Source organism: Oncorhynchus gorbuscha, linkage group LG14 (genome assembly GCF_021184085.1).
Source record: "Oncorhynchus gorbuscha isolate QuinsamMale2020 ecotype Even-year linkage group LG14, OgorEven_v1.0, whole genome shotgun sequence".
NCBI classification, from domain to species: domain Eukaryota; kingdom Metazoa; phylum Chordata; class Actinopteri; order Salmoniformes; family Salmonidae; genus Oncorhynchus; species Oncorhynchus gorbuscha.
In genome coordinates, this window is record NC_060186.1 from 31274698 (window position 1) to 31302030 (window position 27333).

Genomic DNA, 27333 nt, shown 5'->3' on the forward strand with positions numbered 1-27333 from the left:
ACGAATCAACCTCAGATGATCCATTGAGAGCCACCTCACAAAGGCTACTGAGATCTTTTATAGCAAAGATCCACCCCCTAGTCTACATAACAAACCACAGATGTTTAGAACGTGTCACAAGGTGAGACTTTTTAAATGAGAAAGGAGCATCCCGTAGCCAGATAGCCTTCGCTATAAATTATTGTTCAGTTTGGCCCCTAAGACGAGGTTCCGATCTCATTCCTGGTACTGAGGTTGATTCGTCAACCAGCACAAAAATACAAAAATACCAACTCATCCAATGGCATAAATCAATTGTCAACTCCAGATACTCCCATCTAAAGTAAAACCCCTTCTTGACAACACTCCTCGACAAGCTCACCGAGGGGAGTGAGCCTCTAGGTCAAACACTATCCCAGGATAAGTGCAACATCAGAGATGACATACAATGGTTCCAGACACTACCACACACATCCCCCAATGCCAAAGGAGGGAGTGACTGGACAGACATTGTGGAGACAAGTAATAGGTTCCCCATGAATCGCGCCATCCCTTCACATGGGTAAAGACATGGGTATAGGAAAAGACACATTCACATATGAAGACAATGTTCCCCCCTGTCCTCTTCCCTTTCTGATATTCTGCATATCACCAGGGACATGTGAAAGACAAACCTGACCTCTCCCCTCTCTGGGTCCCAGGTGACTGAAGAAGTGCAACTGCCAACACCAGAGTTCGAAAGGATCCGTTCTAATAACAAGTATATCACATAAGCATATTATGCAGATAAGACATCTTAATTATCTATGTTACCCAACTAATTCTGATTCTTCCACCACAGTGGCTTCCATTTGGACACTCTACCATAGAGACCTGATTGGTGGAGTGCTGCAGAGATGGTTGTCCTTCTGGAAGTTTCTCTCATCTCCACAGAGGAACTCTGGAGCTCTGTCAGAGTGACCAACGGGTTCTTGGTCACCTCCCTGACCAAGGCCCTTCTCCCCTGATTGCTCAGTTTGGCCGGGTGGCCAGCACTAGGAAGAGTCTTGTTGGTTCAAAACTTCTTCCATTAAAGAATGATGGAGGCCACTGTGTTCTTGGGGACCTTCACTACTGCAGAAATGTTTTGGTACCCTTCCCCAGATCTGTGCCTCGATACAATCCTGTCTCGGAGCACTATGGACAATTCCTTCTACCTTATGGCTTGGTTATTGCTCTGACATGCACTGTCAACTGTGGGACCTTATATAGACAGGTGTGTGTGCCTTTCCAAATCATGTCCAATACATTGAATTTACCACAGGTAAATGGCAACAGGATGCACCTGAGCTTAATTTTGAGTCTCATAACAAAGAGTCTGAATACTTATTGTTGAGTTTACATACACCTTAGCCAAATACATTTCAACTCAGTTCTACACAATTCCAGATATTTAATGCTAGTAAAAATTCCCTGTCTTAGGTCAGTTAGGATCACCACTTTATTTTAAGAATGTGAAATGTCAGAATAATAATAGAGGGAATGATTTATTTCAGCTTTTATTTATTTATTCACATTCCCAGTGGATCAGAAGTTTACATACACTCAATTAGTATTTGGTAGCATTGCCTTTAAATAGTTTAACTTGGGTCAAACGTTTTTGGTAGCCTTCCACAAGCTTCCCACAACTTGCTGGCCTATTGCTCCTTGCTCTCACATGCCTTTTCAGTTCTGTCCACACATTTTCAATAGGATTGAGGTCAGGGTTTGTGGCCACTCCAATACCTTGACTTTGTTGTCCTTATGCCATTTTTCCACAACTTTGGAAGTATGCTTGGGGTCATTGTCCATTTGGAAAACCCATTTTCAACCAAGCTTTATTTAATTCCTGACTGATGTTTTGAGATGTTGCTTCAATATATCTACATGATTTTCCCTCCTCATTATGCCATCTATTTTGTGAAGAGCACCAGTCCCTCCTGCAGCAAAGCACCCCCATGACATGATGCTGCCACCCCCGTGCTTCACGGTTGGGATGATGTTCTTCGGCTTGCAAGCCCTGCCCCCCCTTTGTCCTCCAAATATAACGATGGTAATTATGGCCAAACAGTTCTATTTTTGTTTTATCAGACCAGAGGAAAAAGTACGATCTTTGTCCCCATGTGCAGTGGAATACCGTAGTCTGGCTTTTTTATGGCAGTTTTTAAGCAGGGGCTTCTTTCTTGCTGAGCTGCCTTTCAGGTTATGTCGATATAGGACTCGTTTTACTGTGGATATAGATACTTTTGTTTCTGTTTCCTCCAGCATCTTCACATGGTCCTGTGCTGTTGTTCTGGGATTGATTTGCACTTTTTGCGCTAAAGTACATTTATCTTTAGGAGACAGAACGTGTATATTTCCTGAGCGGTATGACGGCTGCATGGTCCTATGGTGTTTATACTTTTGTATGATTGTTTGTACAGATTAATGTGTTACCTTCAGGCATTTGGAAATTGCACCCAAGGATGAACCAAACTTGTGGAGGTCTACAGTTTTTTTCTTTTGATTTTCCCATGATGTCAAGCAAAGAGGCACTGAGTTTGAAGGTAGGCCTTGAAATACATCCAGAGATATACCTCCAATTGAGTAAAATTACGTACATTAGCCTATCAGAAGCTCCTAAAGCCGTGACATAATTTTCTGGAATTTTCCAAGCTGCTTAAAGGCACAGTCAACTTAGTGTATGTAAACTTCTGACCCACTGGAATTGTGATACAGTGAATAAGTGAAAAAGTCTGTCTGTACAAAATTGTTGGGAAAATTACTTGTGTCATACACAAAGTAGATGTCCTAGCCGACTTGCCAAAACTATAGTTTGACAAGAAATTTGTGGAGTGGTTGAAAAATTAGTTTTATGGCTTCCAACCTAAGTGTATGTAAACTTCCTACTTCGACTCTATGTGAGTCAGGTATTTAAAAAAAATACAAAATAAAAATTGCAAATATTAAAAATAAAATAAAAAGTTTTCGCTTTGTCATTATGGGGTATTGAGTAGATTGAGGACAGTTTTTATTTAATCAATTTTAGAAAAAGGCTGTAACTTAACAAAATGTGGAAAAAGTCAGGGTTCTGAATACTTTCCGAATGCAAGGTAAGTCGCCCTGGATTAGAGTTTCTGCTAAATGACTCAAATGTAAATTTATATAAAGCATAAACCTGTGCTGTTACCTATATATGTTGTATAAAGCTGTGTTCTTACCTGTAATAGGTGATACAACGTTGTGTTGTTACCTGTCCCGCAGGTGATGGCATCAGACGACCACCGCTTCCTGTCTAGCTCTCTGTACAGCACAGGTGTTCTGGTGGCCTGGGACCCTTCCCCCTTTTCTGCTGACCTCAGCCAGGTATGACTTGGGGAGAGTAAATACCAGTAGTGATCATTAGAGGCCAGTAAATACTGCTCAAGAACAATAAAAACTTTTCAAAACCAGTAAAGATTGAGTGTAAAGACCAGTCAAGACTAGTAAAGAACAATCAAGACCAGTAAAGATCATTAACCCCCTAGAGTTGATGTCCATGCCCCCGCAGAAATCTATTTAGCTTAATAAAAACATCCCCGTCAAATTCCGTCTGTTTAAGCAACAAAAATGTGTTGTTTTGCAACGACTCAATCCACAGCATCCACCGATGTCGGCCTTTCGATCATAGAGTCATCTCTCAGTGGTGTAAAGTACTTAAGTAAAAAATTATTTAAAGCACTAGTTAAGTAGTTTCTAGGGGTATTTGTACTTTACTATTTATATTTTAGAACATTTTTACTACACTACATTCCTAAAGAAAATAATGTACCTTTAACTCTATACATTTACTCTGACACCCAAAAGTTCTCGTTACATTTCGAATGCTTAGCAGGACAGGAAAATTGTCCAATTCACTTAAATCCCTGCCTCTGATCTGGTGAACTCACTTAAAAGAAATGCTTGGTTTATAAATTGTGACTGACCGGCTCAAATCAGTCTTATGTAACAGAATTTGAAATGGTATTATTTACTTTGGATAAAGTAGAGACTCAGAGCTACAAAATGGTATAACATACACTGCATTTGAGAAACAATGGGAAAGTCATTTTTCTTTGAAAGTTGATAAACTTGTGATCTCAATTTTGAGAAAATGGCCTTTGAATATTTTGGTACTACTACTGGAGAGCCCTTCTTTAACTACACTCATTCAGCATCGTTCACACCCTCTGAAGCTTTAGCCCCACACAACTCTTTAAGGGTTGATCCGAGCGTTCTGTACTAACAACAGCAATCAAGCACCCCTGTAAAGTTCTTTATTATACACAGATTCAAACAAATGTGTATTTATACACTATTGATAACACAATTGATAACAAATATGTATTTATATGGACCCTGATGTAACTTTCATTGTTAATTTGTTTATTTTTCATGGCAGATTTATCCATAAAATGATGTGGGCAGAGAACAAACCCCTCTTCACATTCTTTAAGATAGAATTGAAATATTATTTTGAAATTATCAGTAAGTGTAAAAACAAAAAAGCAATACATTCCAGAAAACTTTTTGACAAATTGAAAATACATCTCGATATGTAATACCTCTACGTCTGTTAATTTTATGTACTCTTGTTTGCATATTCCTGTTTTTGTTTTGTTCATAATAATATTAACTTCTCATGGGCAGGTGGGACGGTATTATAAATATTTAACTTCCATAAAATCAATAGTGTAATACATCAAAATAAAGCTTCACTTCTTGTTAAACCAGCAGCTGTGTCAGATTTCAAAAAGGCTTTACGGCGAAAGCAAACCATGTGATTATCTGAGGACAGCGCCCCGCATACAAACGCATGAAAAACATATATTTCAACCAGGCAGGTGCGACACGAAAGTCAGAAATAGCGATATAAAAATGCCTTACCTTTGATGATCTTCTTCTGGTTGCACTCCAAAAGGTCCCTGTTACCCTGTTAATGGTCCTTTTGTTCGATAATGTTCTTCTTTATATACATAAACACTCAGTTTAGCTGGCGCACTTCAGTCAATAATCCACCCATAGCCAAGTCCTCCCAGATTGCAGTTCCAGGCTGGTTTTTGGAAAAATAAGCCAGAAACTGTCATTTTTCTAGGTGGCTCCCAATTTGGCGCCCCCCTAGCAATTAAACACTGGAGTGATAGATGTGCAGAAGCGGAATGTGCAAGTAAAGATACTGAGGTGTAAAGGAGCAAAAAAATAAATAACAATATGGGGATGAGGTAGTTGGATGGGCTATGTACAGGTGAATGATCTGTGAGCTGCTCTGACAGCTGGTGCTTAAAGTTAGTAAGGGAGATATGTGTCTCCAGCTTCAGTGATTCTTGCAATTCGTTCCAGTCATTGGCAGGAGAGAAATGGAAGGGAAGAAGGCCAAAGGAGGAATTGGCTTTGGGGCTGATCAGTGAAATATACCTGCTGGAGCGCGTGCTACGGGTGGGTGCTGCTATGGTGACCAGTGAGCCGAGATAAGGTGGGCTTTACCTAGCAAATACTTAAAGATGACCTGGAGCCAGTAGGTTTGGCAACGAATATGAAGGGAGGGCCAGCCAACGAGAACATACAGGTCGCTTTGGTGGATAGTATATGGGGCTTTGGTGACAAAACAGATGGCACTGTGATACACTGCATCCAATTTGCTGAGTAGAGTGTTGGAGGCTATTTTGTAAATGACATTGCCAAAGTCAAGGATCGGTAGGATAGTCAGTTTTACGAGGGTATTCTTGGCAGCATGGCAGAATGTTGTCATCTGCGTTGATCAGAGAATCAGATAATCAACAGCAGCAAGAGCAACATCATTGATGTATACAGAGAAAAGATTCGGCCCATGAATTTAACTCTGTGGCACCCCCATAGAGACTGCCAGAGCGGAGAAAGTATGGTGGGATTCAAAATGTTCGGTGATCTGTTAATTAACTTGGCTTTTGAAGACCTTAGAAAGGCAGGGTAGGATAGATATAGTTCTGTAACAGTTTGTCTAGAGTGTCTCCCCCCTTTGAAGAAGGGGATGACCGTGGCAGTTTTCCAATCTTTGGGGATCTCAGACGATACGAAAGAGAGGTTGAACAGGCTAGTAATAGGGGTTGTAACAATTGCGTCAGATAATTTTAGAAAAAGAGTGTCCAGATTGTCTAGCCCAGCTTATTTGTAAGGGGCCAGATTTTTCAGCTCTTTCAGAACATCAGCTATCTGGATTTGACATGGTCCATAGCCTCCAACATGCCTGAAACAGTCTGTTTCCTAAGCTGCAGGGAGGTGTTCAGGCACTCCAAATCCCCCATCAGTTCTTCAGTCATTATAAGGCCAAGCACAGTGTCCCCTTTTAGAAATCTTCCATGAAGATCATTAGCCTTAGTTGAAGTATCAGATGAGCTGCATGATGCTATTTCTTCAAGGACTGTCAGCACTGACTCCTATTGGCTGAGACCTGAACGGATGGCAGGGGTGCGAACGGTCCACCTGGTGGGACAAAGGTTTGCACGAGGTGAAACCATGTGGACCACAGTGATAATATGTAGCCAGTGGTTGTTCTTTCCTTAAAATGGCTTGCACCCCCTGCAATCGTCGAGCCATGTTTGTAGCACCGTCATCGTTTGGTTGTAGATCTGCATCTACAAAGCGCAAACATATTGACTCCTGATCAACTCCTGATATATACTGGGTGCATTCAAACATATTGACTCCTGATCAACTCCTGATATATACTGGGTGCATTTAAACATATTGACTCCTGCTCAACTCCTGATATATCCTGGGTGCATTCAAACATATTGACTCCTGCTCAACTCCTGATATATCATTGGTGCCATCAAACATATTGACTCCTGATCAACTCCTGATATATCCTAGGTGCATTTAAACATATTGACTCCTGATCAACTCCTGATATATCCTAGGTGCATCTAAACATATTGACTCCTGATCAACTCCTGATATATCATTGGTGCCATCAAACATATTGACTCCTGATCAACTCCTGATAATCATTGGTGCCATCAAACATATTGACTCCTGATCAACTCCTGATATATCATTGGTTCCATCAAACATATTGACTCCTGATCAACTCCTGATATATCCTAGGTGAATTTAAACATGTTGACTCCTCATCAACTCCTGATATATCCTGGGTGCCATCAAACATATTGACTCCTGATCAACTCCTGATATATCCTGGGTGCCATCAAACATATTGACTCTTGATCAACTCCTGATATATCCTGGGTGCCATCAATGCCAAGTGTGAACTGGACCACTGGCATTGATGTTATTTCTGACAATTTATTTGACGATTGTAATGCCCACCAGCTTCAATTATTTTTTTGCATTTGGGGACTGGTGAAATCAAAGTGACATTTCAGCCAGGTGGTCAGCTCTGCATCATCCTCTGCCTCGTGCTTTAGAAGCTGGCTGAAATTCCCACTCTCCTTATCAATGCCTCGAAAATCCTGACCTTGCCGCACCAAGCACTTCACACCCCCAACAATTTTCATAAGATTTATCTTCGCTCGTTGCTGCTGTTTTTCAAGCTCACGTGAAAGTTGTAATTAACAGGCTTTGGCTCCTGAATCCGAGTCATCATAGCTAATTTGTGACACTAATTTGGCTGTCTTTATGCGCACTTAATTTCTCCAGTGCCTTCTTCCAATTTTGAAAGCCAGTCTTGACAAAAGGTGAACTTGGACTTTTGTGTTACAAAGTATTTAGCACGATAGAAACAGAGGACCCCCTTTAAGGAGGGGCTGTAATGGAGCCAAGTATAATCTTTAAAACATTTCTCCTGAAAATAGAGTGTCCTATTTGATCGGGTTTGAGTAGGTATGACATTCACATTTGGCCGATCATCTTCGCATGACTGTCTGCTCTCTCTCTCTCTTTCTCTCTCTGTATGTCATTGTCTCAAAGTCACTCTCCCTGCTTGATTGTATTATCTGAAATGCACATGAGAAGCCATACTTAGAGGAATATCACAGATTAAATTAACTTTAGGATTAGACTGTTGTGATGTCATTATTCAGTCTTAACCATCAATATTTGCTCCTTCTCTCACTCACCTCCATGTCACCTGCTGCACATTGAGTCCACTCTGCACGTTGATGCTTTTATTCCTGAGGCGGCCGCGGTGCTTGCGGAAGTGTCTGAAGGACAAGAGAAGTTCATCTTGGCAACAGTATCCCATGACTCCAAGGAGGAGGGAAGTTGCTCACACACAGAAACTGCTGGCTCAAAATCATGAAAAGAATAGTCATTCAGGTTTGCTGATTGAATGTGAATATCTGCTTGAGTCAGATTCTGCACCGAGATGTGTCGAAACGTCTTTTTCTCCAGGGGTCCTTTCAACAGATACTCCGTGTGGATGACTGTGTTGCAGCCAGCATTAGGAGAAGACAGTGTGGTCGGTGGCGACGGCGCGGTTACCTGTGACCACAATTGGTTGTTTTTACAATCCATCAGTGGGACGAAACGATCCATCAAGTCTGCGCAAAGTAGCAGATATTCAGTTTCGGGGCTGCTAACATACACAGGGTGAACAAGCGATACGTTCTGGGAGTGTAGTTTCAGCATGAGTAGCATTGTGAGAGGCGAGGTAGTCTGAGTGAAACCTTGAAGTTTAGTGTCACGTCGCTCCTTTTTTAACCAACATTTAGCTGGCTTCAAAGCCCTTTTGAGATCATTGAACAACATTTGAGAGATGAGCGATATTGTTGAACCCAAATCAATTAGCTCATCACAGGTTAAGCAGTCCTCCAGGAATGTGTTGAGGTATGGCGTCTGAGTTTTGTGGTCATATTCCCCACAAAGTGGAGTGATTGTTCACAATGGTGTGATGTGTAATTTGACTTAGAGTTTGAGTGGAATTGGCTATTGCGATGTGATTGACATCGGAATGGATCGCATGCAGCGACCCAAGGAAACGACTCCGAAAAAGAGGGAAACGCGGCGGTGTTCTGGTCAGACTCCGGAGACGGGCACATCGCGCACCACTTCCCAGCATTCTTCTTGCCAATGTCCAGTCTCTCGACAACAAGGTTGATGAAATCCGAGCAAGGGTGGCATTCCAGAGGGACATCAGAGACTGCAACGTTCTCTGCTTTACGGAAACATGGCTTACTGGGAAGACGCTATCCAGGGCGGTGCAGCCAACGGGTTTCTCCACGCATCGCGCCGACAGAAACATACATCTCTCTGGTAAGAAGAGTGGCGGGGGCGTATGCCTCATGACTAACGGGACATGGTGTGATGAAGGAAACATACAGGAACTCAAATCCTTCTGTTCACCTGATTTAGAATTCCTCACAATCAAATGTAGACCGCATTATCTACCAAGAGAATTCTCTTCGATTATAATCACAGCCGTATATATATCCCCCCCAAGCAGACACATCGATGGCTCTGAACGAACTTTATTTAACTCTTTGCAAACTGGAAACCATTTATCCGGAGGCTGCATTCATTGTAGCTGGGGATTTTAACAAAGCTAATCTGAAAACAAGACTCCCTAAATTTTATCAGCATATCGATTGCGCAACCAGGGGTGGTAAAAGCTTGGATCATTGTTACTCTAACTTCCGCGACGCATATAAGGCCCTGCCTCACCCCCCTTTCGGAAAAGCTGACCACGACTCCATTTTGCTGATCCCTGCCTACAGGCAGAAATTAAAACAAGAGGCTCCCACGCTGAGGTCTGTCCAACGCTGGTCAGAACAAGCTGACTCTACACTCCAAGACTGCTTCCATCACGTGGACTGGGACATGTTTCGTATTGCGTCAGATGGAAATATTGACGAATACGCTGATTCGGTGTGCGAGTTCATTAGAACGTGCGTCGAAGATGTCGTTCCCATAGCAACGATACAAACATTCCCAAACCAGAAACCATGGATTGATGGCAGCATTCGCATGAAACTGAAAGCGCGAACCACTGCTTTTAATCAGGGCAAGGTGTCTGGTAACATGTCCGAATATAAACAATGCAGCTATTCCCTCCGCAAGGCTATTAAACAAGCTAAGCGTCAGTACAGAGACAAAGTGGAATCTCAATTCAATGGCTCAGACACAAGAGGCATGTGGCAGGGTCTACAGTCAATCACGGACTACAAGAAGGAACCCAGCCCAGTCACGGACCAGGATGTCTTGCTCCCAGGCAGACTAAATAACTTTTTTGCCCGCTTTGAGGACAACACAGTGCCCCTGACACGGCCTGCAACGAAAACATGTGGTCTCTCCTTCACTGCAGCCGAGGTGAGTAAGACATTTAAACGTGTTAACCCTCGCAAGGCTGCAGGCCCAGGCGGCATCCCCAGCCGCGCCCTCAGAGCATGCGCAGACCAGCTGGCCGGTGTGTTTACGGACATATTCAATCAATCCCTATACCAGTCTGCTGTTCCCACATGCTTCAAGAGGGCCACCATTGGTCCTGTTCCCAAGAAAGCTAAGGTAACTGAGCTAAACGACTACCGCCCCATAGCACTCACTTCCGTCATCATGAAGTGCTTTGAGAGACTAGTCAAGGACCATATCACCTCCACCCTACCTGACACCCTAGACCCACTCCAATTTGCTTACCGCCCAAATAGGTCCACAGACGATGCAATCTCAACCACACTGCACACTGCCCTAACCCAACTGGACAAAAGGAATACCTATGTGAGAATGCTGTTCATCGACTACAGCTCGGCATTCAACACCATAGTACCCTCCAAGCTCGTCATCAAGCTCGAGACCCTGGGCCTCGACCCCGCCCTGTGCAACTGGGTACTGGACTTCCTGACGGGCCGCCCCCAGGTGGTGAGGGTAGGCAACAACATATCCTCCCCGCTGATCCTCAACACGGGGGCCCCACAAGGGTGCGTTCTGAGCCCTCTCCTGTACTCCCTGTTCACCCACGACTGCGTGGCCACGCACACCTCCAACTCAATCATCAAGTTTGCGGACGACACAACAGTGGTAGGCTTGATTACCAACAACGACGAGACGGCCTACAGGGAGGAGGTGAGGGCCCTCGGAGTGTGGTGTCAGGAAAATAACCTCACACTCAACGTCAACAAAACTAAGGAGATGATTGTGGACTTCAGGAAACAGCAGAGGGAACTCCCCCCTATCCACATCGATGGAACAGTAGTGGAGAGGGTAGCTAGTTTTAAGTTCCTCGGCATACACATCACAGACAAACTGAATTGGTCTACTCACACTGACAGCATCGTGAAGAAGGCGCAGCAGCGCCTATTCAACCTCAGGAGGCTGAAGAAATTCGGCTTGTCACCAAAAGCACTCACAAACTTCTACAGATGCACAATCGAGAGCATCCTGGCGGGCTGTATCACCGCCTCGTACGGCAACTGCTCCGCCCTCAACCGTAAGGCTCTCCAGAGGGTAGTGAGGACTGCACAACGCATCACCGGGGGCAAACTACCTGCCCTCCAGGACACCTACACCACCCGTTGTTACAGGAAGGCCATAAAGATCATCAAGGACATCAACCACCCGAACCACTGCCTGTTCACCCCGCTATCATCCAGAAGGCGAGGTCAGTACAGGTGCATCAAAGCTGAGACCGAGAGACTGAAAAACAGCTTCTATCTCAAGGCTATCAGACTGTTAAACAGCCACCACTAACATTGAGTGGCTGCTGCCAACACACTGTCATTGACACTGAACCAACTCCAGCCATTTTAATAATGGGAATTGATGGGAAATGATGTAAATATATCACTAGCCACATTAAACAATGCTACCTTATATAATGTTACTTACCCTACATTATTCATCTCATATGCATATGTATATACTGTACTCTACATCCTCGACTGCATCCTTATGTAATACATGTATCACAAGCCACTTTAACTATGCCACTTTGTTTACTTTGTCTACACACTCATCTCATATGTATATACTGTACTCGATACCATCTACTGTATGCTGCTCTGTACCATCACTCATTCATATATCCTTATGTACATATTCCTTATCCCCTTACACTGTGTATAAGACAGTAGTTTTGGAATTGTTAGTTAGATTACTTGTTGGTTATCACTGCATTGTCGGAACTAGAAGCACAAGCATTTCGCTACACTCGCATTAACATCTGCTAACCATGTGTATGTGACAAATAAAATTTGATTTGATTTGATTTTTTGACATTGTGCGTCGCAACATTTGTATCTGAGTCTGTAGTCAAAGCCAGGGGGCCTGTTCCTTGATCAAGCAGGGTCTCGTTTGAGAGCGGGATTAAGTTGATTGTTTACGCAAATGGTGTTAATTTTGGCGGACCTGTTGTCCGGCAAAGCCACGCCTAGTCATGGTGATATTTTTCCTATTTGTGAAATTTTTGGCGCTTCTGTAGTTCTCTTAGCAGAGCTTTTAGAGAACATCGGTCTACGATTTGATCATCATTGAACCCTTTGTTACCCTTGTGCTCTGATATTTTGTGTGGGTTGGGGGCAGGAACGTAGTAATCAGGTTGATTGTAGCGGTAGTCGTTTCGCTGGCGATGTACTTTATAGTTATTTTGACCACTGTGGTTATTGGTATCATGTTTTCGTGGTACATGCCTTTGTTGTGCGTTATTCCTGATAACGCACCCTCTAACTGGAGTGAGTGCTCCTGTTCAAATCTTCAAAACCAAGATGTCCAGGCTCTTAGCGCCCCTCACTGTTGATGCCTCAAAGGCTGTGCTCGCAAGCTCTTTGAGTTCTGAGATTGGCAAACCAACGTGGGCTGAAGGGCCACAGTAGTTAATGAAGTTGGGATACATTGCATTCCTGTTTCAGTGAGTAGCCAAAGTAAGCTGAACAAAGCCTATGATAGTATGCTTGTGGGTCTTCCTGCCGAGCTTGTTTGACAGTGAGCTGTCGTGTTTGCGTGTCACAGAAGCACTGAATTCTATTTTCAAAGCCATGGCAAATTTCGAGTAGTCTTTCTGCACCTGTTTCTGTTGTAGACGGATTAACCTTGTCATATGTCTATTCGACATTCACTTCAAGAGGTAAAGTCTGTCAGTACCTGTAGCATTCGGATAGCCATCCAAGGCATCCTCTATGTCTGCTAAGAGTGTCACAGTGTCGTTTGTTTTTTTAGAGTATCTCTACCTCGCCTGCTGTCTCTAGAGAGTTGAAAACAGCAGGTCTGGGAGAGGTAGCACGTCCAGTGAACAGGTCAGGGTTCCATAGCCATAGACAGAACAGTTGAAACTGGAGCAGCAGCATGGCCAGGTGGACTGGGGACAGAAAGGAGTCATCATGCCAGTTAGTCCTGAGGCATGGTCCTAGGGCTTAGGTCCTCCGAGAGAGAGAAAGAAAGAGAGAATTAGAGAGAGCATACTTAAATTCAAACAGAACACCGGATAAGACAGGAGAAGTACTCCAGATATAACAGACTGACCCTAGCCCCCCGACACAAACTACTGCAGCATAAATACTGGAGGCTGAGACAGGAGGGGTCAGGAGACACAGTGGCCCCATCCGATGACACCCCCGGACAGGGCCAAACAGGCAGGATATAACCCCAAAGCACAGCGCCCACACCACTGGAGGGATATCTTCAACCACCAACTTACCATCCTGAGACAAGGCTGAGTATAGCCCACAAAGATCTCCGCCACGGCACAACCCAAGGGGGGGGCGTCAACCCAGACAGGAAGATCACATCAGTGACTCAACCCACTCAAGTGACGCACCCCTCCTAGGGACGGCATGGAAGACCACCAGTAAACCAGTGACTCAGCCCCTGTAATAGGGTTAGAGGCAGAGAATCCCAGTGGAGAGAGGGGAACCGGCTAGGCAAAGACAGCAAGGGCGGTTCGTTGCTCCAGAGCCTTTCCGTTCACCTTCACACTCCTGGGCCAGACTACACTCAATCATAGGACCTACTGAAGGGATGAATCTTCAGTAAAGACTTAAAGGTTGAGACCGAGTCTGTCTCTCACGGGTAGGCAGACCATTCCATAAAAATGGAGCTCTATAGGAGAACGCCCTGCCTCCAGCTGTTTGCTTAGAAATTCTAGGGACAATTAAGAGGCCTGCGTCTTGTGACCGTAGCGTACGTGTAGGTATGTACGGCAGGACCAAATCGGAAATATAGGTAGGAGCAAGCCCATGTAATGCTTTGTAGGTTAGCAGTAAAACCTTGAAATCAGCCCTTGCCTTAACAGGAAAGGATGCAAGGAAGGGAGGCTGGCACTGGAGTAATTTGATCAAATTTTGGGGTTCTAGTCTGGATTCTAGCAGCCGTATTTAGCACTACCTGAAGTTTATTTTGTGCTTTATCCGGGTAGCCAGAAAGTAGAGCTTTGCAGTAGTCGAACCTAGAAGTAACAAAAGCATGGATTAATTTTTCTGCATCATCCTTGAAACAGTCTTGAAATGTTCGTCAAAAGAGAGATCAGGGTCCAGAGTAACGCCGAGGTCTTTCAGAGTTTTATTTGAGACGACTACAACCATCAAGATTTATCAAATTCAACATAAGATCTCTTTGTTTCTTGCGACCTAGAATAAGCATCTATGTTTTGTCCGAGTTTAAAAGTAGAATATTTGCAGCCATCCACTTCCTTATGTCTGAAACACAGGCTTCTAGCGAGGACAATTTTAGGGCTTCACCATGTTTCATTGAAATGTACAGCTGTGTGTCATCCGCATAACAGTGAAAGTTAACATTATGTTTTCGAATGACATCCCCAAGATGTAAAATATATAGTGAAAACAATAGTGGTCCTAAACGGAACCTTGAGGAACACCGAAATTTACAGTTGATTTGTCAGAGGACAAACCACAGAGAAAAACTGATATCTTTCTGACAGATAAGATCTAAACCTGGCCAGAACTTGTCCGTGTAGACCAATTTGAGTTTCCAATCTCTCCAAAAGAATGTGGTGTTCGAAGGTATCAAAAGCAGCACTAAGTTCTAGGAGCACGAAGACAGATGCAGAGCCCCGGTCTTACGCCATTAAAAGGTCATTTACCACCTTCACACCTGCAGTCTCAGTGCTGTGATGGGGTCTAAAACCAGGCTGAAGCATTTTGTATACATTGTTTGTCTTCAGGAAGGCAGTGAGTTGCTGTGCAAAAGATTTTTCAATTTATTTTAAAAGGAATGGAAGATTCGATATAGGCCGATCATTTTTTATATTTTCTGAGTTAAGGTTTGGCTTTTCAAGAGAGGCTTTATTACTGCCACTTCTAGTGAGTTTGGTACACATCCGGTGGATAGAAAGCCGTTTATTATGTTCAACATATGAGGGCCAAGCACAGGAAGCAGCTCTTTCAGTAGTTTAGTTGGAATAGAGTCCAGTATGCAGCTTGAAGGTTTAGAGGCCATGATTATTTTCATCATTGTCTCAAGAGATATAGTACTAAAACACTTGAGTGTCTCTCTTGATCCTAGGTCCTGGCAGAGTTGTGCAGACTGAGGACAACTGACCTTTGGAGGAGAGCGTCTGCTAAATGACTTAAATGTAAATGTAAATGTAATTTAATACGTTGAGTCTGTCATTTGCTTTCTAATGATAATGATATTTTCCTCAAAGAAGTTCATGAATTTATTACTGCTGAAGTGAAAGCCATCCTCTCTTGGGGAATGCTGCTTTTTAGTTAGCTTTACGACAGTATCAAAAATAATTTTTCCTCAATTAAGTTGGGGGCTCTTTGATACTGCACGGTACTGTCTTTCCAAGCTAGTCGTTAAACTTCCCGTTTGGTGTCTCGCCATTTCCATTCCAATTTTCTGGAAGCCTGCTTCAGAGCTCGGGTATTTTCTGTATACCAGGGAGCTAGTTTCTTATGACAAATGTTTTTAGTTCTTAGGGGTGCAACTCCATCTAGGGTATTTCGCAAGGTTAAATTGAGTTCCTCCCCAACTAGAGAAACAAAAGTTCACAGCATGGCTGGGTGATAACATACAAACACAGAGCAAAGAACTGAGGAACACTAAGGGTTTAAATACATTCAAGGGAAATGAGGCACAGGTGCAACTAATGACTTGAACAAGGGAAAACAAAAGGGTCAAAAAAGCGCAATGGGGGCATCTAGTGACCAAAACCTGAACAATCCTGGCCAAATCCTGACAATATCCATGGGATAAGATGCAGTTTATAGGTGTGTTTCTTGTTTGTGCTGTTCTGGGACTGAGCGCCTGATCTCTACTTGGAATTTGGATCTGTTTACCCTGCAATTTGGTTGCTACAGTTGATTTGAACATTTTCAACAGTTTTTTTCTCAATGGTGGGATTTACAGGATAATGTATCTTGGTTTTGTCAATATCCACTGGGCAAATTAGTAGGCTTAGACCCATTGCTTTTTCCCCATTTACATTTCTCCTCTCCTGAATAGAGACTCAAGCAGCCCTTATTGTGGACAGTAAATATTCAGCCATAAATGTGTATTCACAAAGTTTGTTTTCAACTTAGAGAGCTCGTAGGTTTTAGTTTACACCAAGGTTAAGCTAGTAAGAGCAAGATGGAAAGTGAGCAAGAGCGTATCTCTACAAGTGTTTTCATGTTTGATTGTTGGGATTGTGGTTTATGTCCGACAATCGGCATGGGTGGGGTTTCTGTTTTTTTCAGTTAAATGTAATTTCCTTCTTAATTAATGAGACACAGGTCACTTCAGTGTTCAAACTAAAGTTGAAACATTACCTGACTATTTACATATGAGAAATTCCCAGTCGGTTGTATATTAGGAGCCCAGCCCATGCATAATTCACTAATATATGTCACATTCAAAGTAAAAGGTCTTAACAGCACAGTTTAGAGGAAAATAGTCTATACATACCGTATTAAGAAATTAAAGGCTGACATTGTGTTTTTGCAAGAAACAGATCTTACAGCCAGCGAACACAAGAAATTAACGAGGGAATGGGTAGGACAAGTATTCACATCCTCTTTTAACTTCAAAGCAAGAGGAACTGCAATTTTGATAAGTAAACACATTCCCTTCTGTGTCAGCAACATCATGTCTGATCCCTAAGGCAGGTTTGTTTTGGTGCAAAGGGAAATGTATTCGGAGTCTTGGACCCTATTGAATATTTATGCTCCTAACTTCAACTTCAGTTTATTCAGAATTTCTTCCTTCCTTCAGGTTGCTAAAGCACCATCAGTGTTAGATACTGAGTATCTCCCCAGATTGCTTTGTGACCATTCTCCTCTGGTATTATCAATCTCCATTCCTACTAAGGTAAATGGAGCATATACAGTACTGTGCAAAAGTTTTGGGCAGGTATGCAAAAACAAAATGCAAAGTGAGTGAACAGAAGAAAAATCTACATCAAATCAATATTTGGTGTGACCACCATTTGCCTTCAAAACAGCATCAATTCTTCTACAGTGGTGTGCGAAAGTATTCACCCCTTTGGCATTTTTCCTATTTTGTTGCCTTACAACCTGGAATTAAGATGTTTTTTTTGGGGGGGGGGGGGGGGGGTTGTATCATTTGATTTACACAACATGCCTACCACTTTGAAGATGTGACACTTATTTACACCCCCCCCCCCCCAAAAAAAAAAAAAGTCAATACTTTGTAGAGGCACCTTTTGAAGCAATTACAGCTGCAAGTTTCTTGGGGTATGTCTCTATAAGCTTGGCACATCTAGCCGCTGGGATTTTTTCCCATTCTTCATTTAAATGTTTCCCCTTAAACCACTTGAGTGTTGCTTAAGCAGTATGCTTAGGGTCATTGTCCTGCTGGAAGGTGAACCTCCGTCCCAGTCTCAAATCTCTGGAAGACTGAAACAGGTTTCCCTCAAGCATTTCCCTGTATTTAGCGCCATCCATCATTCCTTCAATTCTGACCAGTTTCCCAGTACCTGTCAATAAAGAACATCCCCACAGCATGATGCTGCCACCACCATTCTTCAATGTGGGGAAGCTATTCTTGGGGTGATGAGAGGTGTTGGGTTTGAGCCAGACATAGCTTTTTCCTTGATGGCCAAAAAGCTACATTTTTGTCTCTTCTTACCAGAATACCTTCTTCCATATGTTTGGGGAGTCTCCGACATGCCTTTTGACGACCACCACACGTTTGCTTATTTGTTTCTTAAGCAATGGCTTTTTTTCTGGCATATCTTCCATAAAGCCCAACTCTGTGGAGTGTACGGCTTAAAGTGGTCCTATACTCCAATCTCCACTGTGGAGCTTTGCAGCTCCTTCAGGGTTATCTTTGGTCTCTTTGTTGCCTCACTGATTAATGACCTCCATGCCTGGTCTGAGAGTTTTGGTGGGTGGCCCTCTCTTGGCAGGTTTGTTGTGGTACCATATTCTTTCCATTTTTTAATAATGGATTTAATGGTGCTCCGTGGAATGTTCAAAGTTTTCAATATTTTTTAATAACCCAACCCTGATCTGTACTTCTCCACAACTTTGTCCCTGACCTGTTTGGAGAGCTCCTTGGTCCTCATGGTACCCCTTGCTTAGTGGTGTTGAAGACTCTGGGGCCTTTCAGTACAGGCGTATATATACTAAGATCATGTGACAGATCATGTGACACTTAGATTGCACACAGGTGGACTTGATTTAAACTAATTGTGTGACTACTGAAGGTAAGCTACCCTGGGGCGGCAGGGTAGCCTAATGGCAGGGTAGCAGGGTAGCCTAGTGGTTAGAGCATTGGACTAGCAACTGAAAGGTTGCAAGTTTGAATCCCTCAGCTGACAAGGTACAAATCTGTTGTTCTGCCCCTGAACAGGCAGTTAACCCACTGTTCCTAGGCTGTCATTGAAAATAAGAATGTGTTCTTAACTGACTTGCCTAATAAAATGAAAGTAAAATACAATTTAAAAAATTGGTTGCACCAGATCTTATTTAGGTGCTTCTTTACAAAGGGGGTGAATACATATGTACGCAACACTTCTTTTTAATTTTTTTATTATTTTTTAACAAATCTTTTTTTTCATTTCACCAATTTGGACTATTTTGATTATGCCCATTACATGAAATCCAAATAAAAAATATATTTAAATTACAGGTTGTAATGCAACAAAATAGGAAAAACTCAAAGGGGGATGAATACTTTTGCAAGGCACTGTAGGTACACTTGTACACAGTTTTTGAAGGAACTCAGCAGGTAGGTTGGCCCAAACATCTTGGAGAACTAATCACAGTTGAATAACTGTGGATTTAGGCAGCCTCAGATGCTTCTATCTCTTTATGTAATCCCAGTAATACTCAATGATGTTGAGATCAGGGCTCTGTGGGGGCCATACCATCACTTCCAGGACTCCTTGTTCTTCTTTACGCTGAAGATAGTAATTAATGACTTTCGCTGTATGTTTGAGGTCATTGTCATGCTGCAGAATACATTTGGGGCCAATCAGATGCCTCCTTGATGGTATTGCATGATGGATAAGTATCTGCCTGTACTTCTCAGCATTGAGGAGACCATTAATTCTGACCAAATCCTGAACTCCACGTGCAGAAATGCAGTCCCAAACTTGCAAGGAACCTTCACCATGTTTCACTGTTGCCTGCAGACACTCATCCCTTTGTCTTATAGGTTCAAAACTATATGTTTTTAGTCAGGTACCTTATTGTCAGAAGCAACCCACTTGTAACACAGCCACCTAATGCAATCAATGGCTCAGTGTTCCAAAACTGTTCACCTGTTTCTATGTCAAAGAAGGAAATTGTATTTGTGTGTGTTTTATGGTGCAAGTGGGTCACAGCAGCATAGTGTAGCGACCAGCACAGACAGTTAGTTGTGTGTTATGTGTTAGGCTATTAGTTGGTTGTGTTGTACTTAACAGCACCCAGTGGTGGGGTCTGCCATGCCAATCAACCTGCTATCTGCCAATCACAGGAATGCCTGGAATGTTCTGATGCCGGCCATTCTGGTCATGGGTGGAGGGACTTAGGCAGGGGGATGGAGCATTGGAAGTTAAGACCAGGTTTAGCCATTGTTCTCTCACTTATGTCTGACTTTCACAAGGTCACGGTTGTTTTATAGGGTATCCTTCATTTATTTGGCGGGGGCTACGGCCAAACAGTGGCCGGTGTGAAGTTGGGTTAATAAACCGTCAATTCGTAAACTCAATCCTTTGTCTGGACAATTGTTCCTTTATGATCTAGTCAGGTCATTACATTGGTGTCAGAAGTAAAAAACGTTGATAAAAGTTACATGCTGACCAGACCGGACACATTGCATTGCATTCTCATTACCCGAGATGGCATAGCAGTTCAGACGTCTTTTGTCCTCGTCTTGTCGTGTCCTGTATATATATATATTTACAACTTTTTTTCACATACATTTTTTTTATTTTCCATCAACTCATCTTCAAAACACTCTCCTGCAACCCGCCTCACCAATTTATATTTATAAATAAGTATTATTTACCTCAAATCTGCAATCCTCCAAGAAGCTAGCCAGAAGCTAGCCAGAAACTCCAAGAAGCTAGCCAGAAGCTAGCCAGGAGCTAGCTAGAAGCTAATCAGAAGCTAGTTCAGAAGCTAGTTAGCTTCTTTACTGGCAAATCGTTAGTATTCAGCTAACCACGATTTGTGGTCATCAGCTATCCTTTAGCTTGAAAATCTATCGCCAGTTTTGTACGGCGCAGCGCGGCTCGGAACGGAACATACCGGACCAATTTTTCTCTCCATGTCCTTGGATTTCAACTGCTCTCTGGACATTCATTCCCGGATCTCACAGCTAGCCAGCTGCTATCCGTGTGTCTATCTGCTCTCGTCGATTCCGGAGCAAACATCAATTACTCCGGAGCTAGCCAGCTCCGTAAATCACTCCTGAGCTCCGTCAATCACTCCTGGGCTGCAGTCACCTATCCGGACCCGTTTTACTGCCTACGCGGAGCCCCACAGGGCCTTCACAACTGGACTGCCGACGTTGTCTACCCAAAGGAGATCCGGCTGGCTCCTCCGTCTCGACGTTACCTGAACGCCCATCTGCGGCCTGCTAACCGTTAGCTGTCTTACCGGCAGCTCTCAGAATAGACAATCGGACAATTTTTTTAAAATTTTTATTATTATTATGTTTATTCTTGGGCCTCTATAACTATATCTATTGTTTTTATTTTTATTTTTGTTGTTGTGTGATTTGGACTAATTCCCTCTACCACACGGAACCCCACTAATCTACTGACGGAACGCAAGAGGTGGCTAACAACAGACCCCCTTCCTATGCTAGCTTGCTACCGATGTCCTGGCTAGCTGTCTAAATCGCCTTGACCCCGAAACCAACCACTCCACTCTCTGGACTCTTTTGATCACTCGACTAAGGATGCCTCTCCTTAATGTCAATATGTCTTGTCCATTGCTGTTCTGGTTTGTGTTTATTGGCTTATTTCACTGTAGAGCCTCTAGTCCTGCTCACTATACATTATCCAATTTATTAGTTCCACCACCCACACATGCAATGACATCTCCTGGTTTCAATGATGTTTCTAGAGACAATATCTCTCTCTTCATCACTCAATACCTAGGTTTACCTCCACTGTATTCACATCCTACCATACCTCTGTCTGTACATTATACCTTGATGCTATTTTATCGCCCCCAGAAACCTCCTTTTACTCTCTGTTCCAGACGTTATAGACGACCAATTCTTATTGCTTTTAGCCGTACCCTTATTCTTCTCCTCCTATGTTCCTCTGGTGATGTACAGGTGAATCCAGGCCCTGCAATGCCTAGCTCCACTCCTATTCCCCAGGCGCTCTCTTTTGATGACTTCTGTAACCGTAATAGCCTTGGTTTCATGCATGTTAACATTAGAAGCCTCCTCCCTAAGTTTGTTCTATTCACTGCTTTAGCACACTCTGCCAACCCGGATGTTCTAGCTATGTCTGAATCCTGGCTTAGGAAGACCACCAAAAATTCTGAAATTTTAATTCCAAATTACAACATTTTCAGACAAGATAGAACTGCCAAAGGGGGCGGTGTTGCAATCTATTGCAAATATAGCCTGCAGAGTTCTGTCCTACTATCCAGGTCTGTACCCAAACAATTTGAACTTCTACTTCTAAAAATCCACCTCTCTAAAAACAAGTCTCTCACCGTTGCCGCCTGCTATAGACCACCCTCTGCCCCCAGCTGTGCTCTGGACACCATATGTGAACTGATTGCCCCCCATCTATCTTCAGAGCTCGTGCTGCTAGGCGACCTAAACTGGAACATGCTTAACACCCCAGCCATCCTACAATCTAAACTTGATGCCCTCAATCTCACTCAAATTATCAATGAACCTACCAGGTACCCCCCCAAAGCCTTAAACACGGGCACCCTCATAGATATCATCCTAACCAACTTCCCCTCTAAATTACACCTCTGCTGTCTTCAACCAAGATCTCCGCGATCACTGCCTCATTGCCTGCATCCGTAATGGGTCAGCGGTCAAACGACCTCCACTTATCACTATAAAACGCTCCCTGAAACACTTCAGCGAGCAGGCCTTTCTAATCGACCTGGCCGGGGTATCCTGGAAGGATATTGATCTCATCCCGTCAGTAGGGGATGCCTGGATATTTTTTTTAAATGCCTTCCTAACCATCTTAAATAAACATGCCCCATTCAAGAAATTTAGAACCAGGAACAGATATAGCCCTTGGTTCTCCCCAGACCTGACTGCCCTTAACCAACACAAAAACATCCTATGGCGTTCTGCATTAGCAGCGAACAGCCCCCGCGATATGCAGCTATTCAGGGAAGCTAGAAACCGTTATACACAGGCAGTTAGAAAAGCCAAGGCTAGCTTTTTCAAGCAGAAATTTGCTTCCTGCAACACTAACTCAAAAAAGTTCTGGGACACTGTAAAGTCCATGGAGAATAAGAACACCTCCTCCCAGCTGCCCACTGCACTGAAGATAGGAAACACTGTCACCACTGATAAATCCACCATAATTGAGAATTTCAATAAGCACTTTTCTACGGCTGGCCATGCTTTCCACCTGGCTACTCCTACCCCGGTCAACAGCACTGCACCCCCAACAGCAACTCGCCCAAGCCTTCCCCATTTCTCCTTCTCCCAAATCCATTCTGCTGATGTTCTGAAAGAGCTGAAAAATCTGGACCCCTACAAATCAGCCGGGCTAGACAATCTGGACCCTTTCTTTCTAAAATGATCTGCCGAAATTGTTGCCACCCCTATTACTAGCCTGTTCAACCTCTCTTTTGTGTCGTCTGAGATTCCCAAAGATTGGAAAGCAGCTGCGGTCATCCCCCTCTTCAAAGGGGAGGACACTCTTGACCCAAACTGCTACAGACCTATATCTATCCTACCATGCCTTTCTAAGGTCTTCGAAAGCCAAGTCAACAAACAGATTACCGAACATTTCGAATCTAACCATACCTTCTCTGCTATGCAATCTGGTTTCAGAGCTGGTCATGGGTGCACCTCAGCCACGCTCAAGGTCCTAAACGATATCTTAACCGCCATCGATAAGAAACATTACTGTGCAGCCGTATTCATTGATCTGGCCAAGGCTTTCGATTCTGTCAACCACCACATCCTCATCGGCAGACTCGACAGCCTTGGTTTCTCAAATGATTGCCTCGCCTGGTTCACCAACTACTTCTCTGATAGAGTTCAGTGTGTCAAATTGGAGGGTCTGCTGTCCGGACCTCTGGCAGTCTCTATGGGGGTGCCACAGGGTTCAATTCTTGGACCGACTCTCTTCTCTGTATACATCAATGAGGTCGCTCTTGCTGCTGGTGAGTCCCTGATCCACCTCTACGCAGACGACACCATTCTGTATACTTCCGGCCCTTCTTTGGACACTGTGTTAACAACCCTCCAGGCAAGCTTCAATGCCATACAACTCTCCTTCCGTGGCCTCCAATTGCTCTTAAATACAAGTAAAACTAAATCCATGCTCTTCAACCGATCGCTACCTGCACCTACCCGCCTGTCCAACATCACCACTCTGGACGGCTCTGACTTAGAATACGTGGACAACTACAAATACTTAGGTGTCTGGTTAGACTGTAAACTCTCCTTCCAGACCCATATCAAACATCTCCAATCCAAAGTTAAATCTAGAATTGGCTTCATATTTCGCAACAAAGCATCCTTCACTCATGCTGCCAAACATACCCTTGTAAAACTGACCATCCTACCAATCCTCGACTTTGGCGATGTCATTTACAAAATAGCCTCCAATACCCTACTCAACAAATTGGATGCAGTCTATCACAGTGCAATCCGTTTTGTCACCAAAGCCCCATATACTACCCACCATTGCGACCTGTACGCTCTCGTTGGCTGGCCCTCGCTTCATACTCGTCGCCAAAACCACTGGCTCCATGTCATCTACAAGACCCTGCTAGGTAAAGTCCCCCCTTATCTCAGCTCGCTGGTCACCATAGCATCTCCCACCTGTAGCACACGCTCCAGCAGGTATATCTCTCTGGTCACCCCCAAAACCAATTCTTTCTTTGGCCGCCTCTCCTTCCAGTTCTCTGCTGCCAGTGACTGGAACGAACTGCAAAAATATCTGAAACTGGAAACACTTATCTCCCTCACTAGCTTTAAGCACCAACTGTCAGAGCATCTTACAGATTACTGCACATGTACATAGCCCACCTATAATTTAGCCCAAACAACTACCTCTTTCCCAACTGTATTTAATTTATTTATTTATTTTGCTCCTTTGCACCCCATTATTTTTATGTCTACTTTGCACATTCTTCCATTGCAAAACTACCATTCCAGTGTTTTACTTGCTATATTGTATTTACTTTGCCACCATGGCCTTTTTTGCCTTTACCTCCCTTCTCACCTCATTTGCTCACATTGTATATAGACTTGTTTATACTGTATTATTGACTGTATGTTTGTTTTACTCCATGTGTAACTCTGTGTCGTTGTATCTGTCGATCTGCTTTGCTTTATCTTGGCCAGGTGGCAATTGTAAATGAGAACTTGTTCTCAACTTGCCTACCTGGTTAAATAAAGGTGAAATAAAAAAAATAAAAAAATAAAAATTGCGTTTGCGAGAGTCGCAAAATAAATGTTGAAATCCATGTTATTCAATTATGGCACTCACACTGCTCGCGCATTCCAACGAGCATCTGCGTTGCCAAGGGCTAAAACAGAATCAGTTATATTATATATATCAGTTATATTTCTGATGCAGATCGCGCTGCAAGTCCTGCCTCTCCCATCTCCTCATTGGTTTGTAGAAGCAGGTACCCACGTGCCATCTCCTCATTGGTTATACCCACGTCGGTGATTGAAAGACGAAATGTTTTGCATGTCGTCATGGTAATACTATGAAAGTTTAGAGATGATGTATAAGATGATGATGTATAAGATGATGTAATGATGTAAATATATCACTAGCCACTTAAACAATGCTACCTTATATAATGTTACTTACCCTACATTATTCATCTCATATGCATATGTATATACTGTTCTCTACATCATCGACTGCATCCTTATGTAATACATGTATCACTAGCCACTTTAACTATGCCACTTTGTTTACTTTGTCTACACACTCATCTCATATGTATATACTGTACTCGATACCATCTACTGTATGCTGCTCTGTACCATCACTCATTCATATATCCTTATGTACATATTCCTTATCCCCTTATACTGTGTATAAGACAGTAGTTTTGGAATTGTTAGTTAGATTACTCGTTGGTTATCACTACATTGTCGGAACTAGAAGCACAAGCATTTCGCTACACTCGCATTAACATCTGCTAACCATGTGTATGTGACAAATAAAATTTGATTTGATTTGATTTGATTAAGTTCAAATATGAAAAGGCCTGGAAGGAGGAGAGATAACTAGAAACAATTCGGTTGGCCATTTTATGTGTGGATTAATTGTGCATTTCAGGTAAAATAACAACTCAATATTAATATCCCAGGACAAATTAGCTAGCGATAGCAAGCTAGCTAAATAGGACAAATTAGCTAGCAAGTGCATGCTAACTAGCTAAATTGCCATACATGTTTAATGCTTTTCGACCTGTCCCCAAATTAATGTCATTGGTTCAAAGTTTGTTTTGATATTTTAACCTGCGTGTCATGATCACGTTTGGTGTAGGGGGACAAAAAACATGTATGCATGATAGCGCACGATGGCTCACGCGTGTAGCCGGTTTGGGTTCCGTGTTAGCCAGCTAGCTAGCTGACTTCCATGGTAAGCTAACGTACGTGAGAACGGGGGTTGGAAATGCTTAGAGGGAATCCCAATGTGAAGGTGGAGGTAGGGGACGATTAAGGAGGTGCGTGTGCATGGACGTCGTGGGATCTGGCTGAGGAGATCACCAGGGCGTCGGAGCACAGAGGCCGCTTGAGGGAGGACAAAAGAATGATGAAGCGGGCATGAGTGCTTCATCGACTGTGCTTCGTGCGGATTCTGGTGGGCGGACTGAAGGGGTGACGTCGACACGGTGGGATGAGGAATCTGGGGCTCCGGATGTAAACAAACATGGTGGCGCCCAGGTCCCGATTGCATCCGTATCTGTTAAAACTTCTCAGGCTCGTGTATGTTTTGTTCGATAAAGTTCATATTTATATTCAAAAATCTCAGTTTACATTGGCGCTTTATGGTCAGTAATGTTGTGCCTCGAAAACATACGGCAAATTTTCAGAGAGCCACATCAATTTACAGAAATACTCATAATAAACTTTGATAAAAGATACAACTATTATGCACAGAATTATAGATATACGGCGCTCAGACACAAAAACAAGACATGCAGATACCCGCCATGTTGTGGAGTCAGTAAAATAGTGTAATAAAAAATAGAAATAGTGTTATAATTATTCACTTACCTTTGATGATCTTCATCCAATATGCACTCCCAGGAATAACAGTTCCACAATAAATGTTTGTTTTGTTCGATAAAGTCCATAATTTATGTCCAAATACCTGTTTTTTTTCGCATTTGGTAAACAAATCCAAGCTCACGAGGTGCGGGCAAGTCCAGATGAAAGTGCAGATGAAAAGTTCAAAGTCATATTACAGTTCGTAGAAACATGTCAAACGAAGTATAGAATCAATCTTTAGGATGTTTTTAACATAAATCTTCAATAATGTTCCAACCGGAGAATTCCTTTGTCTTTAGAATTGCAATGGAATTGCAGGTCGCTCTCACGTGTGCGTGCGTGATCCGCTCATGGCACTCTGGCAGGCCTCTGGTTGAATCAGTTTTCATTTGCCCCCACTTCACAGTAGAAGCCTCAAACAATGTTCTAGTGGAAGCCTTAGGAAGTGCAATATGACCCCATAGACACTGTATATACGACAGGCAATGAGTTGAAAAACTACAAACCTCAGATTTCCCACTTCCTGGTTGGATATTTCTCAGGTTTTTGCCTGCCATGTGAGTTCTGTTATTATACTCACAGGCATCATTCAAACAGTTTTAGAAACTTCAGAGT

At 43.1% G+C, this 27333-nt stretch overlaps 1 protein-coding gene across 1 annotated transcript in view; it reads left to right on the forward strand.

The window, feature by feature from the left end:
• Positions 1 to 27333, forward strand: part of st6gal1 (ST6 beta-galactosamide alpha-2,6-sialyltranferase 1) — a 122028-nt gene that overhangs the window by 84624 nt on the left and 10071 nt on the right. The window contains 1 exon segment of the mRNA XM_046297772.1: positions 3241 to 3342. Within this exon segment, the coding sequence (XP_046153728.1) occupies positions 3241 to 3342 (102 nt within the window).